The 17,485-nt window shown below is 41.9% G+C and overlaps 2 protein-coding genes and 1 long non-coding RNA gene across 4 annotated transcripts in view; 2 read left to right on the top strand and 1 right to left on the bottom strand.

Annotated features, from left to right (window-relative positions):
* ctcf (CCCTC-binding factor (zinc finger protein)) overlaps positions 1-9,070 on the top strand; it is a 33,684-nt gene extending 24,614 nt beyond the window's left edge. For both annotated transcript variants that reach the window (XM_034177273.1, XM_034177274.1), the window contains exons 7-16: positions 1-125; positions 617-787; positions 1,614-1,747; positions 1,859-1,979; positions 2,364-2,513; positions 2,609-2,769; positions 2,856-3,038; positions 3,216-3,345; positions 3,440-3,682; positions 8,184-9,070. The exon at positions 1-125 is cut by the window's left edge and continues 38 nt beyond it. In XM_034177273.1, the coding sequence (XP_034033164.1) occupies positions 1-125; positions 617-787; positions 1,614-1,747; positions 1,859-1,979; positions 2,364-2,513; positions 2,609-2,769; positions 2,856-3,038; positions 3,216-3,345; positions 3,440-3,682; positions 8,184-8,425 (1,660 nt within the window). In that variant the 3' untranslated portion in view covers positions 8,426-9,070. The remainder of the gene's footprint in view (positions 126-616; positions 788-1,613; positions 1,748-1,858; positions 1,980-2,363; positions 2,514-2,608; positions 2,770-2,855; positions 3,039-3,215; positions 3,346-3,439; positions 3,683-8,183) is intronic.
* A 725-nt stretch (positions 9,071-9,795) lies between these two features.
* Positions 9,796-15,847, bottom strand: LOC117516325. The gene is made up of 3 exons (XR_004562364.1): positions 15,838-15,847; positions 10,985-10,989; positions 9,796-10,042 (listed from the first exon to the last, which is right to left on the bottom strand). It is a non-coding gene; the product is annotated as an uncharacterized LOC117516325 (long non-coding RNA).
* carmil2 (capping protein regulator and myosin 1 linker 2) overlaps positions 12,185-17,485 on the top strand; it is a 125,747-nt gene continuing 120,446 nt past the window's right edge. Inside the window, exon 1 of the mRNA XM_034177275.1 lies at positions 12,185-12,430. Within this exon, the coding sequence (XP_034033166.1) occupies positions 12,409-12,430 (22 nt within the window). The 5' untranslated portion in view covers positions 12,185-12,408. The remainder of the gene's footprint in view (positions 12,431-17,485) is intronic.

The raw sequence follows: 17,485 nt of genomic DNA, 5'->3' as shown, positions 1-17,485 counted from the left end.
GGACATGGACGTCAGCGTGTACGATTTTGAGGAAGAACAGCAGGAGGGTCTTCTGTCTGAAGTCAACGCTGAGAAAGTGGTGGGCAACATGAAGCCTCCAAAACCCACCAAGATTAAGAAGAAAGGTGAGATGTCTCATAGACTCGCCATCTGAACCAATGCATCTGGTGTGTTTCAGGCTTAACGAGTGTGTCGATACCATGTCCACTTGTCCGAGCGTTCCACATGAAATTCTGCCTTTGAAGAGGGGGCAGATGCTTGAGTACACGGCCAGTATTTTGTTCGTCTGAACGCTCACCCTTTAATATATTTCAATAAATCCTTTCTTCCTTATGTGCAACTCTACTGTAAACTCACAATTGGCATCTTTTTCTGGGGTGGGGGGGGTATACCATCACGTGGATTATCAGGTGGTACCAAGAATAATTTTTTTTTTAAATGAATATGTACGTCTGCATAATAATCTGAAGTGTGTCTTTCTGAGCAGATATGCGTCACACAGAAATGACAGCTGATGGGTTTCCACTGTGCAAAGAATTTTGAGGGCAGATGGGGACAGGTTTTTTTTTCTCTCTCTCCATTAAATAACTGAGTTTGTTTCATCATTTCCTGTCAGGAGTGAAGAAGACGTTTCAGTGCGAGCTCTGTTGCTACACATGTCCTCGACGCTCCAACCTGGACAGGCACATGAAGAGCCACACCGACGAGAGACCGCACAAGTGTCACCTGTGCGGCCGAGCCTTCAGGACCGTGACCCTGCTGAGAAACCACCTCAACACTCACACCGGTACACACACCTTCCTCAGCTGTGCTCTGGGATCCCATCAATCCTGGAAAACCTGGAAATTTAGAGTTTAGTTTTTCAGTCATGGAAACTATCTGGAAATTTATTTAAAATGATCAGATTTCCTGGAAATAGTCCATCCAGTCCTGGATTTCTTTTTTTTTTAGCTCCTCACTCCACATAAAGTCAGTGTGCATTTAGTCTGAAACTCTAACAGATAAGTGACAGTAAAATGACAAAACATCCTGTGGCCTCAGGTCATCAGTCTTGTGGATCTGAGCGATGTAACGATGATGTGAAATATATACAAATTCCTGTTGAGATTTTTCAAAGTTATGACAAAAAAAACAGCTGGGCACAGCAGCTCTGACAAGAAATGAGCTCTGTGCTGCTTATAATACTGAAAACTAGAGCTTTTGGCCAAATTCTGTTATACCTGCATTAATGGTAAATGTCCACCAGGTGAACGTATTGCTCCATTTCAAGAACCTTGGGACACAACGACGACCAACCTTTGGCTTATAGTTGTCAATATTAGGGCACCGCATTCGCAAACTTTAGAGTAAAGGTGCGGAGTGAATCCATGCCAGTGAGAATGTATTAAGTTGTGAATGGTGTGCATATGAGTCCTTTCTGTGGCAGCACACTGACATCTGTGTGGATGTGAGGCATCATTATAAAGGGCTTTGACCATCTGCCTCGGATGGAATAGCGATAAATTAGTAAATTGACTTCCGAGTTCTGGGGAGGAATTTGTGTTGAATCAGGTCGGTTTGACTCGACATTGGTGAAAGATGAGTGATATGAGAAATTGTTCTAATTAATGCAGGAACTCGACCGCACAAGTGTTCCGACTGTGACATGGCCTTTGTGACGAGCGGCGAACTGGTTCGCCATCGTCGCTACAAGCATACACACGAGAAACCCTTCAAATGTTCCATGTGCGACTACTGCAGTGTGGAGGTAAGACATCGTCTGCATTCATGAAGCTTTGTGTTTACTGTCTGGCTTTTTTATTTTATTTTTTAAATTATTTATTAACTTTGTGTGTGTGTGGGTTTGGATGTGGTGCAGGTCAGTAAGCTGAAGCGTCACATTCGCTCTCACACTGGTGAGCGACCCTTCCAGTGCAGCCTGTGCAGCTACGCCAGCAGAGACACGTACAAGCTGAAGAGACACATGAGGACACACTCAGGTAAAATGTGCAAGTTTGCAGTGCTACAAAACGAGAACAGCTGTGTCTGGATCATGATGTCCTCAGGGGCGTTTGTCTTCCCTTCTAATCAGATGTTGCCATCTAGTGGCCGTTTTCATAATTGCTTTCCACAGCTTCCCTGTGAAGATTCTCCCCAAAAGTTTGACTTAAACTGTCCACAGCAGCTGCAGTCTGATCTGTTGGACACTGAGCTGCACCTCCTCCTCACCTTTTTTGCTTTGTTTGATTGGTTGAAGGATTACGTGAAGAAGATGGACAGATTTTAAGTGAACTTTTCACAGGATGGCAAATGAAAGATCCGGTTCAGGTGATTATTGTTCCGTGGGATTAGAAATGTTCTGATCACAATACGTCTCATGTCAGGAGAGAAACCATACGAGTGCTACATATGCCACGCCCGCTTCACCCAGAGCGGCACCATGAAGATGCACATTCTGCAGAAGCACACAGAGAATGTGGCCAAATTCCACTGTCCACACTGCGACACCGTCATCGCACGCAAAAGCGATTTAGGTAACAACCGCTGTGTGACATCAGGCGTGATGCTCATTTATTGGTGTGGCTGTGTTCCTTTCATCATTCCCCTCATCATCCTTTCGATTCTGCAGGTGTCCATCTACGTAAGCAGCACTCATTTATTGAGACAGGAAAGAAGTGCCGTTACTGTGATGCCGTTTTCCACGAGCGTTACGCTCTGATTCAGCACCAGAAGTCCCACAAGAACGAGAAGCGGTTCAAGTGTGACATGTGCGACTACTGTTGCCGGCAGGTTTGTGCGACTGCAGATGTCAGCCGCATAAAGTTGTTAAAACATGACCACATCTTAATGCATTATCTCCCGTAATGTTTGTCCAGGAGCGCCACATGGTGATGCACCGCCGAACACACACCGGAGAGAAACCGTACGCCTGCAGTCAGTGCGAGAAGACATTCAGACAGAAGCAGCTGCTGGACATGCACTTCAGGCGCTACCATGACCCCAACTTTGTCCCCACAGCGTTTCTCTGCCCGAAATGTAACAAGACCTTCACCCGCAGGGTAAGAACCGTTTTGATTTTGCCCACAGCGGTAGCATGGTACAGTTCTGTAACTGCGCGTGTGTGTGTGTGTGTGTGTGTGTGTGTGTGTGTGTGTGTGTGTGTGTGTGTGTGTGTGTGTGTGCGTACACACACATCTGTCTGTGGACAGAATAACTCTGTTGTTCTGTTGTTGCAGAACACGATGGCTCGCCACGCTGAGAACTGCAGCGGTGAAATGGACGACATGGAAAATAATACTCCGACACCGCGGAGAGGGAGGAGAGGAAGGAAGAGGAAGATGAGGAGCAGGAGAGATGGAGACAGCGGTGAGTTTGTTGTCCTATTCTCCAAATATGAAGACTTTACTGGATTACTGTTAGTGTGTAAACGCTAACGCGACCTTTTGTCGTCACATTTCAGACGAGGACCAAACCATCCTGGATGAGGAAGAGGATGATGAAGGTGAAGTCGAAGACGAAACAGCACTGTTGCAGGAAGAGGAGGAGCCAGAACTTATGGAGCTGGACCAGGCCCCCGCTGCCACCCCGTTACCGGCTCCCGATGAGCCACCTGTCAAGAGAAAACGAGGACGGCCTCCAAAGAATCCCCCCAAACCGCCAGCACCCGCCACATCTGTCACAGAGGCTGCCATGACGACATCAGGTGAGATGAGAATCATGACTTCATCAGACGTGGTTTTAAAACGCAATTTAAAATCCTTCAGAACTACATCGAAGTATTATGTCAAACATTAATTCACTTTAATTAAATTCATTGATCTATAAAGTGTCAGCAACTAATTAATTTAGCGCCAACACAGACATCTTTTTGTTTTTAATCTCTTCATAAAACACTGAAACTCTGATACAATCCAGTGCAACTTTTAAAAATCAATTAAAAAAAAAAAGTTACATTCGAATGAAAAATCTACCAGTCAAATTCCAGCATGTTGAGTTAAATGGCTGCTTTGTCCAATGTGATTAGTGTGATTGATCATTTATTTACTAAATATTTGTCTTCCCTTATAGGGGTGGTGGACAAGTGGTTTGTACTAAGGATGGGACCGATCTGATCCTGGATCGGTATCTGGTTCCGATATGGACGTAATTCACGTATTGGAAAATATTGATACAACCCGCGATATTTTCCAATACCAGAGAAGAGCCACTTTGAATCCTCTCAACTGCTGTTGTTTGCTCTCTGCTTGTTTACTGCCGAGCGTGAGATTGGGAGGTTTTCTGAAGCTGGGCTCTCTCCCGTTCAGCTGCGGTTAGCGTCAAATTTCTGCTCAGCTCTCAGGTTCAAATTGTCTGTTTGTCGACCACGGATTTTCTGAAAAATGAACTGAATTGTTGCTGAACATGTGTGCTAAAACGTTAGCGGCTTCACTGTCCCAAGGCTGTAAAACACCAGGGGCCTGTACTACGAAGCGGGGTTAACTTACTCAGATGTAACTCAGGGTCAACCTCTTAAACCGGGGTTGACAAAACCGCTGAATAAGATGTTGATTTGTTGAACCTGTGTTAACCTAATTGGAGTTTGTGCACGTTCACATAAAAGGGGCGGGTTGCAGGACACGTCACCATTTTTCAATGATGGCGCGGTCACCTTACTTTACCGAAGAAGAATGCACGATTATTATGCGGTGCTACGAGGAATTTAAATTAATGTTAAGGGGGAAATCGAACACATCGTCTGCCAATAATCCCCACAAATCTTAGAAACATGGTGTCTAACCAGATCCTTACTCTGGATGGCATTACCCTGACCTCTAGTAATACTGTGAGAAATCTTGGAGTCATTTTTGATCAGGATATGTCATTCAAAGCGCATATTAAACAAATATGTAGGACTGCTTTTTTGCATTTACGCAATATCTCTAAAATCAGAAAGGTCTTGTCTCAGAGTGATGCTGAAAAACTAATTCATGCATTTATTTCCTCTAGGCTGGACTATTGTAATTCATTATTATCAGGTTGTCCTAAAAGTTCCCTAAAAAGCCTTCAGTTAATTCAAAATGCTGCAGCTAGAGTACTGACGGGGACTAGGAGAGAGCATATCTCACCCATATTGGCCTCTCTTCATTGGCTTCCTGTTAATTCTAGAATAGAATTTAAAATTCTTCTTCTTACTTATAAGGTTTTGAATAATCAGGTCCCATCTTATCTTAGGGACCTCGTAGTACCATATCACCCCAATAGAGCACTTCGCTCTCAGACTGCAGGCTTACTTGTAGTTCCTAGGGTTTGTAAGAGTAGAATGGGAGGTAGAGCCTTCAGCTTTCAGGCTCCTCTCCTGTGGAACCAGCTCCCAATTCAGATCAGGGAGACAGACACCCTCTCTACTTTTAAGATTAGGCTTAAAACTTTCCTTTTTGCTAAAGCTTATAGTTAGGGCTGGATCAGGTGACCCTGAACCATCCCTTAGTTATGCTGCTATAGACGTAGACTGCTGGGGGGTTCCCATGATGCACTGTTTCTTTCTCTTTTTGCTCTGTATGCACCACTCTGCATTTAATCATTAGTGATCGATCTCTGCTCCCCTCCACAGCATGTCTTTTTCCTGGTTCTCTCCCTCAGCCCCAACCAGTCCCAACAGAAGACTGGTTCTGCTGGAGGTTTCTTCCTGTTAAAAGGGAGTTTTTCCTTCCCACTGTAGCCAAGTGCTTGCTCACAGGGGGTCGTTTTGACCGTTGGGGTTTTACATAATTATTGTATGGCCTTGCCTTACAATATAAAGCGCCTTGGGGCAACTGTTTGTTGTGATTTGGCGCTATATAAAAAAATTGATTGATTGAATTGATTGACAATAAAGCAAGATAGGCTTGTTGGCAACATATTGCTGATCGGATAAATGCGTACATACAATTCAGTTGTTCCCCAAATCTGTTACAGATGATTAACCTGTGGAATGTCTAATATGTGTTAAAAAAAAAATGACCTTCTTTCATTAATTACGCCCAGATGCAACACGATTCAGAAGTGGGCGTAGGCCTACTAATAAATGTTAGGTTAATTTAATGTTTCCTAAATAGGCTACCTTGACTGTATGATTGCTATTCCTAATCCTGTCAATATGTCAGATGTAATAGCAGTGCAAAAGGCACCTGGCAGCAGGTGAAGATGAAATATAAAAACATCCTTCAGAACGGTAGGTTTATATTCATAGCTTGATAAGCCCCACTTCGCCTAATTAATGGACATGCATTAGACCTATTTTGATATTAGTAATTACCCGCGATTGCATAAACCCTTCTTTGATTTGCATTGCGGATAAATGGCCAGGGAAAACAACAAATGCATCCAACAGTTTAGATAGAGCAAGTACTACCTTGTGAATCATATGACATACAGTAATCTTGCTCAGATGTTCTGCATCACCGTCAGAATACATAAATTGTCCACTGGCAAAATAGGCACAAGGCACATTATCTGCTTGATCGTCGGGGCATTGCTACACTGTAAAAAATGACTTTTTTTGTACAGGAAAACGCTGGCAGCTGTGGTTACCAGGGAATTCCTGTAAAACATACAGCAGCACAGTAGATAACATTACAGACATAATATGTATATGGATTTACAGTGAATCAACCACGGCTGACTCACATTAAAAGAACTGTTAAATCTACAAACAAGAGCTCTCTTTTTTTTTCGTACATTTAAGTGCTGTATTTTTTACAGGAATTCCCTGGTAACCACAGCTGCCAGTGTTTTCCTGTAAAAACAACAGTCTTTTTTTACAGTGTACAATGGGTGATGTTACAGACGTCTGGCCAGATCAGCAAAGATGACGAATTCCCTCGGCTGAGAATCAATATCTTTCATAGAGAATATCGTCCGGGTATGTCAGCAGATTCTGGCGGTCTTTAAAAACCCTCGCCCTGCGAAGAGAGCCCCTCACAGTTTGTGCCCCAATATCAAACGGATCATCCAGGTAGGCCGGCATTGTCTTCGGAGTGATTGAAGGTGGATGGACGGTACTTATAAAGGGAGTGGTTAAGCAAAAACCTCAAGCTAACCGAGAACATAACCTGCTCGGAGCAGGTTTGGCACACAGCATAAATTGCCATGGCAGCATACCTCGATCAAAACCTATCCACCTTTCGTAGTACGGGTTAACTGGGAAGTTACTCCACACGTCGTCAACTTACTCCCGAAGTTACTCTGATAAGCCAGTAACCCCGCTTTGTAGTACAGGCCCCAGCTCAGCGTGCAGCCGAGGAGGAGGAGCCAAACAGAGATTCTGTCTGCTGAAAGGAAAAAAGTCTCCATTAAAATCCTGCTTCATGTTTCCAAAAAGCTTGAAGTTTGCACAGCATGAAAACCGCTGTTTTTGAGACAAAGAAAAAGAGATGGAGGGAGAGAGAAAGCAAGCAAAAGAGAGAGAGAGACAGAGAGCTGTCTTTTCTCTTTAATTCTGTAAAAATAAGGCTATAAAAATAAAAGTACTTAATTCTTTCACCAAAACATCAAATGTAGGCTTTGATCTTACGTAGATGTACCTTCTGGCAAATCGTAGGTCAATTTTCAGGTCTCCTTTTTGAGAAAACCCTCATATATAATAAACAATGATAATAATATTAAAGCACACAGAGCTCTGGTATCAGATCTGAAAAGTATCGGTATCAGCAGATATCCAAGTTCAGGTATCGGGATAGAAAGTGAAAAATTGTGGCTCACTGCATCTTTAGTTTGTACACTTGGTTTCCACCCCTGCCACATTTCTCCGTGTAATGTAGAGTTGCATCAGGAAGGGCATCGGTGTAAAACCTGTGCCAAATCAACATGCAGATCCACCTTAGATTTGCTGCGGCGACCTCAAGTGCAAAACAAGTGAGCAGCTGAAGGGACTGATCTGATCTGCAGTTTAAAACAAACAAAAAACCCAAAGCTTTATCATTCCCTGACACCAGATGGCGCCACCAACAATGGAAGATGGCACAGAACAGACTGAAATGTTTGCTTTGTTGCTATGGCAACTTAACTTGCAGAAGACTTTAATGGAGTAAGGACAATACAGATTTATCTGCAGAGTTTCCATGGAACTTTTATTTTGTTAGCTGGAGTAATGTGTTGGGCAGACAGAAGTCTTCCTGTTCATGCTTGGGGTGTATTGATTATGATTGATTGTTTTTGTTTTGTTTTTTTTCCCCCATGTTGTTTAGCTGTTGCCATCATCCAGGTGGAGGACGAGAGCACCGGCGTGGTGGAGAACATCATCGTGAAAAAAGAGGAAGGGGACACGCCCGCAGTGGGTCGTCTAGACCAGGGTGTGACCGTGGAGGGGGCGGGGCAAGATGGCGAGCAGGTGGAGACTGTTGAGCTGGTGGAGAACGAGCACACAGTGGTGGCTGCTGCTAACGGTGATCTGACGCCTGAAATGATTCTGAGCATGATGGATCGATGAAGGCCGCGAAGCCGGACTCTTGATTTGGTCGCATCCACACGTCCTGATGTTTCACTCGCGCGCTTTAACAGACGCCTGACGCTACGTGTAAATACAGTAAATTCTCACGCGTGTACATGAGCCCGTCTGCTGCTGCTGCTGCTGTTTGTGGGTCACGGACACCTTTTAGCTTCTTTACCACGTCATGGCACCATCGAATCCTCGCTAACGACAGACTTTGCTGCAGAGTGCTTCGGGTTCGGTTTGAATGCATCATGGTGTGGTTTCGGTTCAGCGTTTCTCCTCAGAGTCACTTCCTCTGTCACTCGACCCACACGGAAACTCTCCTGTGCGACTCTTCTGCCTCGGGGAGACTTTAATCGCTGTGTTTGACTTTCTGCGCTTCCTCTTGTCATTCATGATTTTTAAACTATGAAATTCTCAACAACATGTCTGTATGTATCTGTAATTTTTTCTTTAAGTTTTTTTTTGTTTGTTTTTTTCTCAAACACTCTGGTTGCTTCTCTACATCCTACAGTTGGAGTTGTGGTGACTTTGGATGGTGGTTTGTCCTTTTAGACTGAAGAGTCAACAAAAGAATGTTTAAAAAATGGACAAACTGAAATTAACAATGAATCACTGAAGATGTCGTAAATAATGACAAAATTATTATTATTAGTCTGAAGGGCCACAAAGCCTTAATGGTGTCCTTTGGCTCAGGAATAAGGCCCTGTGTCTGTATAGGGTGGGCCCCCCCCCCAATGCAAAAAGTGCTGAGAAGGCGCCAAGAAACGCTTCATTCCAGCTCTTTATTTAAAACAAATAAAAAGAAAAAATCTTGTGGGATTTGTTACCATGACAATAATCAGCAAACCATCATCTTATAATGCGTATGGTGATAAAAGTGCTCGCCCTCAGCTGGAAAATGGCTTCTGTATGTCCAATCGATCACGGGACTTTTGCTCCTATTTTTATGGATTTTTTAATTCAGTGGACTATAGACAGAGACTGTAAAAACCCAGCTCCTGGTGTGTTCTTGGAGACAGGGTGACATGCTCTACTCTGCCTGATTGGTTAACTGAAAAGGTGAAAAGTTCAGATTTCAACTTAAGCTCTGAGAGGGTGTACGGGCCACAGAGCAGAACACTCTGAAAACATAATGGTTCTCAGGAAAAAACACGGGCCTGAACTAGAGTAACCTGAGACCATTTAGTGGTTTCCTTTGATAAATATCAGTTGTTTTTTTTTTTGTTTTTTTTTTGACTAAAAGATTAATCAGATCATTTTCTTTCCTAAATTGTTTTACAGTAATTGTTTAAATTTTAGCTTCTTCATGAAACCTCAGTGACCTCACACAAACCACTGAATTAAAACGTCAGATCTTTTATTTTTTCCCCAGTTGAAGATTCTTCTCAAATCGTTTTCATTGTCCACAAACCAGATGAGCTTCCGTTAATGATTTTTTTTTTGTTTGACAATAATGTAGAAATGATTAAAGGAGACTGGCAGGATGCTTGCGTCCACGTTTTCAAAGCACATCCTGAAGGTTTTCCCGAAAATGACTTGGTCATGTGAATTGTTGCCTTTTGTAATCTGGCTGTTTGTAAATGTTTTGATCGCATGGTTTCTCTTGGCTCACTTTAAGTAGAGGCCTGGCAGCTGCTTACAGTTGCTGCGTGCCTGCTGCGGTCATATGTCGAACAGCCTGCAGATTTGTGACGAAAAGTCGGGAAGTTGTACAATTTTTTTATTTTATTTTTTTTTTTTTTTACTCCGCTGGTGTTCATGTTGGCACGGATCTAAATGCATTATTCTCTGCTCACGGTCCATGATTATTTCCTGTTTCTGGGAGACATTAAGCCATTATCTGGTTTAATCCCATTTTAAAATCTGTATGTAAACCATTTTGTCTCAAAGAGAACAGAACATTAAAAGCAAATTACCACCAAGTTGGAACGAGTCCCAGTACAGCATGTTTGTTTGTGTATTAATTGCCCTGATGAATGAATTTCCCCTTGATGCTAATCATTTCAGCCACAGCTGATTCATTCTCTGGTTTAATAAAAAAATCTCACCAGGGAATGTTTCGCAGATATTGCCAAGAAATATTATAAGTATACCACATGGTTTGTTGAAAATAGTTTTTGTTTTTCTCTCCATGAGAAGTTCGAACTCACTCGGCCGTTACCACTAAATTAATTTTACAGACTTTCGTTGCATTTGTTTTTGAAACACGTTTCAAAATCGTCACATTTTGTGACGATTTGATAAAATTATTCAGTCACACGCTAGCTTAATCACATAGACTAAATATCATTACTGTGCGGTTTCTTGTTTCTGCTAGACTGAAAATGTATTATTTTTTTTTATTTTATTTTTTTTTTTTTGTGAACCGTTACACCCTCTCCCCCCTTTTATTATTACTACTATGAACATACTGTATTTTTTGGAGTATGTTGCTTTTTTGTTGCTAGCTTGGGAGGTCCTGTGACGTGTACTCTGGAAAATATGTTACACTCTCGGACTAGTAAAAAAAAAAAAATCTGCAAGTTATAGACCAGAAAATACAGTAATTATAACTTTTTCTGTTTGATTCATTCCATGGAAATCAGAAAATAAGAATTTTTTTTTAAAAGAAAAGTTGAACATTTACACACTTTCATTGTTGCCTTTATTTATTTTTTTCTTATAAACTGCTTTCTTTTCCCCGTTTTACTATTAAATGTGTTGTGTTGTTTATTATCAAATGTGTGTGAAGACCAAGGAAACAATCATTACATTTGTAAAGATGAGACGCTGTACAGCTGAAGAAAAATAAAACCATCCATACTACAGACACACATTTAACTTATTCAGTGGTTTCAGTTTGTGTATTTTAAAATAAATGTCAATAATGTACCAGTCAGCAGGTTTTTAACGGTTTTAATGCCATGACGAGTTTTGTGTCTGAGAAGTTGGCCTGTAATATGTGGGTGCTTCACAGTGAACAAGATAAACACAGTCTTTTTTTTTTTTTATCCTCCACTGGCCAAAGGCCCAAAGGGGGATTATGTCTTGACAATTTCTATGTCCCTCCATCCCGGCAAGGGTATAAGTGTTCCAAAAATCAACCCCTCTGAAATTTTTAGAAGGCATTTCATGAAACTTGGTACAAGCCCTTGTTATAGGTTGGCAATACGCATATTGTTATATCGTTCGACTTGAGGCGTATCATAGAAAATTCCTTTTATTTATATCTTTCAGTGCAGAGTCTGAACAGGTTAACTCTGAAAAGTAATATATTGTTCTGCACTGTGATCCATTAGCAAGAAATGTTTCTCTTGATTTATGAAAGAAATTCTTCAGTAAAATTAGCTCATTCCACAATTTTTGATAGAAGTGCAAATGTCTGTGTGATGACAAAACAAATCAATTATTTTGAATTGATAACTGCCCCCTGGAGGATGGAATAAGTATCCACTAACATCTTACAGTTATGTTGTGGGTGTTTTCTGTTTTTTTTTTTAAGTTGTCCATAGTGAAGAAGACGATGGAAAATGTGGGTACAACCTGAAGCATAAGTGTGACTTTTTTTTTATGTTTGATGGGGGGGAAAAAAAATGCATTTTTCAGATTTCCACACAATGTATGTATATATAGACATACTACACTTAATGTCTTTGTGACTTGATGTTCTGCTGTGATGGAGATCCTCGGCGGTCTTCTCACATTGACATATTTTCCTGTTTTCAGTGCCTCCAGTGAACACGTTTTTTCTTTCTTTCGTTCTTTTCTGAGTTCAAACAGAAGCTGCAGATTTCCTGCGTGTGATGAGGTCGTGTTGTCGGTTGTGACTCACTGTGTGTCTGTGGTCCTTCCATCCTGCTCCTGCTTCACGTCTTCATACTAATTCTGTTTAAACTGCATTTCTATGGTCCATAAACCGATTCTCAGACTGGTTTCTTTAAACTCTGGTTTCTGATGTTTGGAGAATCTGCAGATCTTCACAGACCACCACCACCAACATGGACCTTCAGAGTCTGCAAGGTAAGAAAAGGTGTCCGTCAAATTACTCACTTTTTTGTGTGTGTGTTTATGTATGTATATATATATATGTATATATATATATGTATATATATATATATATATAAAATATAGAATTACATCATGCAACTTGAGAATGGACTATATATATAGTCCATTCTCAAGTTGCATGATGTAATTCTAGATTTATAACCATACATATTGTAATATTCAAGACTATCTTGAAAATTCAGTGGCAATCACAGACATACAAGGCTTTGTGACCGCAATACAGAAACTTTCAACTCAATACAATGTACGGAGCTGAAAAACAACTTTTTAAATACTTTATTCTTTGTCATTTTTCATATATCACGTTCTGTATTTACATGCAAAAAAATGTAAAAGTACAATAAATAATAAGAATGCAAACGAAATTAGACAAATGATTTTCCACTTTTTACATATTACTTAAGCAGCTAAAACTAGAAATATAAAATAGTTGTTTTAGAAAACTAAAATTGAAATTTAGGCTTTTCTGTAAAGATTTTCTGAGTTTTTTTCTTTCTTTAGTACCACTCAGTGTACTGTTTGACGTTGCGCTAGAAGACACGGTGTTAGCATCAAAGTTAAGCATGCTAACATTCTTCTGTTAAAATGTGCTCTTAAGTAGAAAAACAAATACATTAGACAAAGATGCCCTTTTCATATTTGTATATCAAGACAAAAGCATTGAGGCTTTCAAACTTTTTGTTACGCAAACAAAAATAGAAGTTTGTACTCAGTAACTGCTGAGTCATGGTGGTGTAGGCTAGCATCTGTTAATAATGAAAAAACAACCTTCACATTTGTGGTCTTTTTCGAAATGGTAATGTTTGGCAAGTACTAGTAATATTAAGTTAAGTTATTATTAAGTTAGGAAGTGGTATAAAAAAAAGGCCACTTTCTTTTATTGAAATAAATTATGCCTGTTTTTCTTCTGCTGGTAACATCGTAGGGCTCAGTAAAAATGCAGATAAGTTGGCGAGTTAGTAGTCTTCTTCCAAATAAGGTGCTAAATCTGAGCTAGAATGTTCCTGCGCCATTGTGAAAAGTGTGGGCTGAGATGTGTGATTTATTTACAGGTAACCTTGAGATCAGCTAGACTGAGGGTGACTCAAACTGTATCAGCAGAGATTGTATTGTTTATCCTGGGAAACGGTGGGCGTTTATTTGGCCGTACCGCTTCTCAGTCTTGTTCATGGGTGGTGTACAACCCCTGGCAAAAATTATGGAATCACCGGCCTCAGAGGATGTTCATTCAGTTGTTTAATTTTGTAGAAAAAAAGCAGATCACAGACATGACACAAAACTAAAGTCATTTCAAATGGCAACTTTCTGGCTTTAAGAAACACTATAAGAAATCAAGAAAAAAAGATTGTGGCAGTCAGTAACGGTTACTTTTTTAGACCAAGCAGAGGAAAAAAATATGGAATCACTCAATTCTGAGGAAAAAATTATGGAATCACCCTGTAAATTTTCATCTCCCAAATTAACACCTGCATCAAATCAGATCTGCTCATTGACATTCTCCCTATGCCATGACATTGACCCTATGTGTCTTTTTGCAAGGAATGTTTTTGCAGTTTTTGCTCTATGGCAAGATGTATTATCATCTTGAAAAATGATTTCATCATCCCCAAACATCCTTTCAATTGTCCAAAATATCAACATAAACTTGTGCATTTATTGATGATGTAATGACAGCCATCTCCCCAGTGCCTTTACCTGACATGCAGCCCCATATCATCAATGACTGTGGAAATTTACATGTTCTCTTCAGGCAGTCATCTTTATAAATCTCATTGGAAAGGCACCAAACAAAAGTTCCAGCATCTTCACCTTGCCCAATGCAGATTCGAGATTCATCACTGAATATGACTTTCATCCAGTCATCCACAGTCCACAATTGCTTTTCCTTAGCCCATTGTAACCTTGTTTTTTTCTGTTTAGGTGTTAATGATGCCTTTCGTTTAGCTTTTCTGTATGTGAATCCCATTTCCTTTAGGCGGTTTCTTACAGTTCGGTCACAGACGTTGACTCCAGTCTCCTCCCATTCGTTCCTCATTTGTTTTGTTGTACATTTTTCGATTTTTGAGACATATTGCTTTAAGTTTTCTGTCTTGACGCTTTGATGTCTTCCTTGGTCTACCAGTATGTTTGCCTTTAACAACCTTCCCATGTTGTTTGTATCTGGTCGAGTTTAGACACAGCTGACTGTGAACAACATCTTTTGCAACATTGCGTGATGATTTTCTCTCTTTTAAGCGTTTGATAATCCTCTCCTTTGTTTCAATTGACATCTCTCGTGTGGGAGCCATGATTCATGTCAGTCCACTTGGTGCAACAGCTCTCCAAGGTGTGTTCACTCCTTTTTAGATGCAGACTAACGAGCAGATCTGATATGATGCAGGTGTTAATTTGGGGGATGAAAATTTACAGGGTGATTCCATAATTTTTTCCTCAGAATTGAGTGATTCCATATTTTTTTCCTCTACTTGGTCTAAAAAAAGTAACCGTTACTGACTGCCACAATCTTTTTTTCTTGATTTCTTATAGTGTTTATTAAAGCCAGAAAGTTGCCATTTGAAATGACTTTAGTTTTGTGTCATGTCTGTGATCTGCTTTTTTTCTACAAAATTAAACAACTGAATGAACATCCTCTGAGGCCGGTGATTCCATAATTTTTGCCAGGGGTTGTACTGGTTCTTCAGAGGCTGGCTGGCGTTCGTTGCCTTTAGAAGTGAACAGTCTTGCAATTTGAGGGTTTTTCAGCTCCATCCTTCCTTCATGTTACCAATCCAGTTGTGAAGATAATGACTCCAAAGAGTTAGCATTCATAACTCACCAAATTAATCTTCATTATGTGGACTTTTTTGTTTGTGGTGAACCTTGTTGCACCAGATGAACCCCATAAATAAATGTATTTTGCTGATGTAATATCCTATAAATGTGTCTGGCTCCGCCCTTCACGTTGGCATCGGTTATCGAACAGATTTAAGATACCAGAATAAACATGATACCTGGTATGTACGCAAGACGTTTTGTTGTTGTTGTTTTACAACACAGATATTGTTTATTCAAGTATGGCAGTGGTCACGAGCCTCCCAGCTGACTGGGTTATAGCAGTGGGTAGATGGGACTCATTAGCCCTGTTAAGGCGGTCCACCTAGGGGAAGGAAAACCCTGATGTTAAACCCCCAGCCTGGGTTACTGCCCCCGTGCCTCCGAGGAAGGTTCTTTAGCCAGAGGGTAGGAGAAGGTCACTCTGATGTAAAACCTACAGCCTGGTGGTCGCCACAGCCGTCTCAGCTTGTCTGTGCCACTGTGGAGTGCCATCTTGCCTAAAGAGTGGAATTGGTGTGCGCGAGCCAATCCCCACTTTAAGCAACGAGCGCAGGCGGGAAGGAAAGCCCTGCAGCGATGGGAAGAGGTAAAAACAGCAGGTGCATGATGGCACTGGGAGCTGCAGTCTCGATCCTGCATGCAGGCGGCTCAGGAGCTATGGTCGTTTGATTGCTGACCCAGGACAACAGCATCATCCAGCAGGGCCCTGGGTGACCAAGCAGCCCTGTTTAGGGATAGCCCTGCTTGCTCCACATGGAGACAGACCTAGAAAAGGTGGTCTAAACATGGCTTGTCTCACTAGACCCGGTTGGCTCACCGCTGCCAATGGACATCACTACACGCGGTGCGAAAAGAAAAACAAAACATGAAAATCGCGTGCTGGAATGTACGCACAATGATGGACTCAGACAATAGCGATCATCCTCAGACGCTCAGCCTTAGTCGCCAAAGAGCTAGCAAGGCTTGACATAGACATTGCTGCACTCAGCGAGGTGCGCTTTGCAGACCAAGGGTCACTCACCGAGGAAGGTACAGGCTACACACTGTTCTGGTCAGGGAAGGCTAAAGAAGATCGTCGACTCTCAGGGGTTGGGTTCATGATTAAGAGCGCCATAGCACATAGGTTACACAGTTTGCCAGTTGGACATTCTGACCGACTCATGTCACTCCGGCTCCCCATCAACAACAAGGATTTTGCCACTATTGTTAGTGTGTATGCCCCAACCATGCAGGCCAACATCGGAGTTAAGGAGGCGTCGACACCCAGGACAAGCTCCTCATCATGGGAGATTTCAACGCCAGAGTGGGCTGATGTATGGAAGGACGTGCTAGGGAAACATGGCATAGGCAACTGTAATGACAGTGGCCGCCTGCTGCTGGAGTTCTGCTCTGCACATGAATTGACGATCACCAACAGCCTGTTCCAACAGAAAGAGAGATTCAAAGCAACCTGGAGACACCCACGCTCCAAACACTGGCACCTTCTGGACTACGTTCTGACGCGACAGCATGATAGACAAGACGTACTACATACCAGGGTGATGCCTAGCACAGATTGCAATACGGATCATCGCTTGGTCCGTTCCGAGATTGCTTTCACTTTCAAGCCCCCTCCTAAGAAGAAAGGCCCACAGTTTAAGAAGCTACAAGTCCACAAGCTGCAAGACATAGACACAAAAATGGATTTCCAGGCCAAACTAGAGGAGAGACTGGGTGGAGAAGAAGGCCTGCCTGACGACCCTGAACAACAGTGGATGAGATTAAAGACCATCCTTCAGGAGACAGCAGCAGAAGTAATGGGCTTCTCAGCCAGGAAAAATAAAGACTGGTTTGATGAGTCTGATGCACAGATCCAGGAACTACTAGAAAAGAAACGTGCTTGCCACAAGACTTTTTTAGCTAAACCTGATGACCACTCTGCCAAGACAGCTTACAGAAATGCCTGCTCCACACTGCAAAACAAGCTCCGCATACTGCAGAACGACTGGTGGCTAGCTTTTGCGGAGAAGACACAACAACATGCCGATGCCGGAGACATGCGCTCCTTTTATGAAGCCCTTAAGACCATCCATGGGCCAGCACATCAAGTGCAAGCACCCCTGCGCTCCTCAGACGGCTCCACCCTTCTGACGGACAAGGAAACCATTATGCAGTGTTGGTCAGAACACTTTGAAAACCTCTTTAGTGACAAGC

Source organism: Thalassophryne amazonica, chromosome 8 (assembly GCF_902500255.1).
Source record: "Thalassophryne amazonica chromosome 8, fThaAma1.1, whole genome shotgun sequence".
NCBI classification, from domain to species: domain Eukaryota; kingdom Metazoa; phylum Chordata; class Actinopteri; order Batrachoidiformes; family Batrachoididae; genus Thalassophryne; species Thalassophryne amazonica.
Note: the sequence above shows the minus strand (reverse complement) of the source record. Positions and strands in the feature narration are given on the sequence as shown.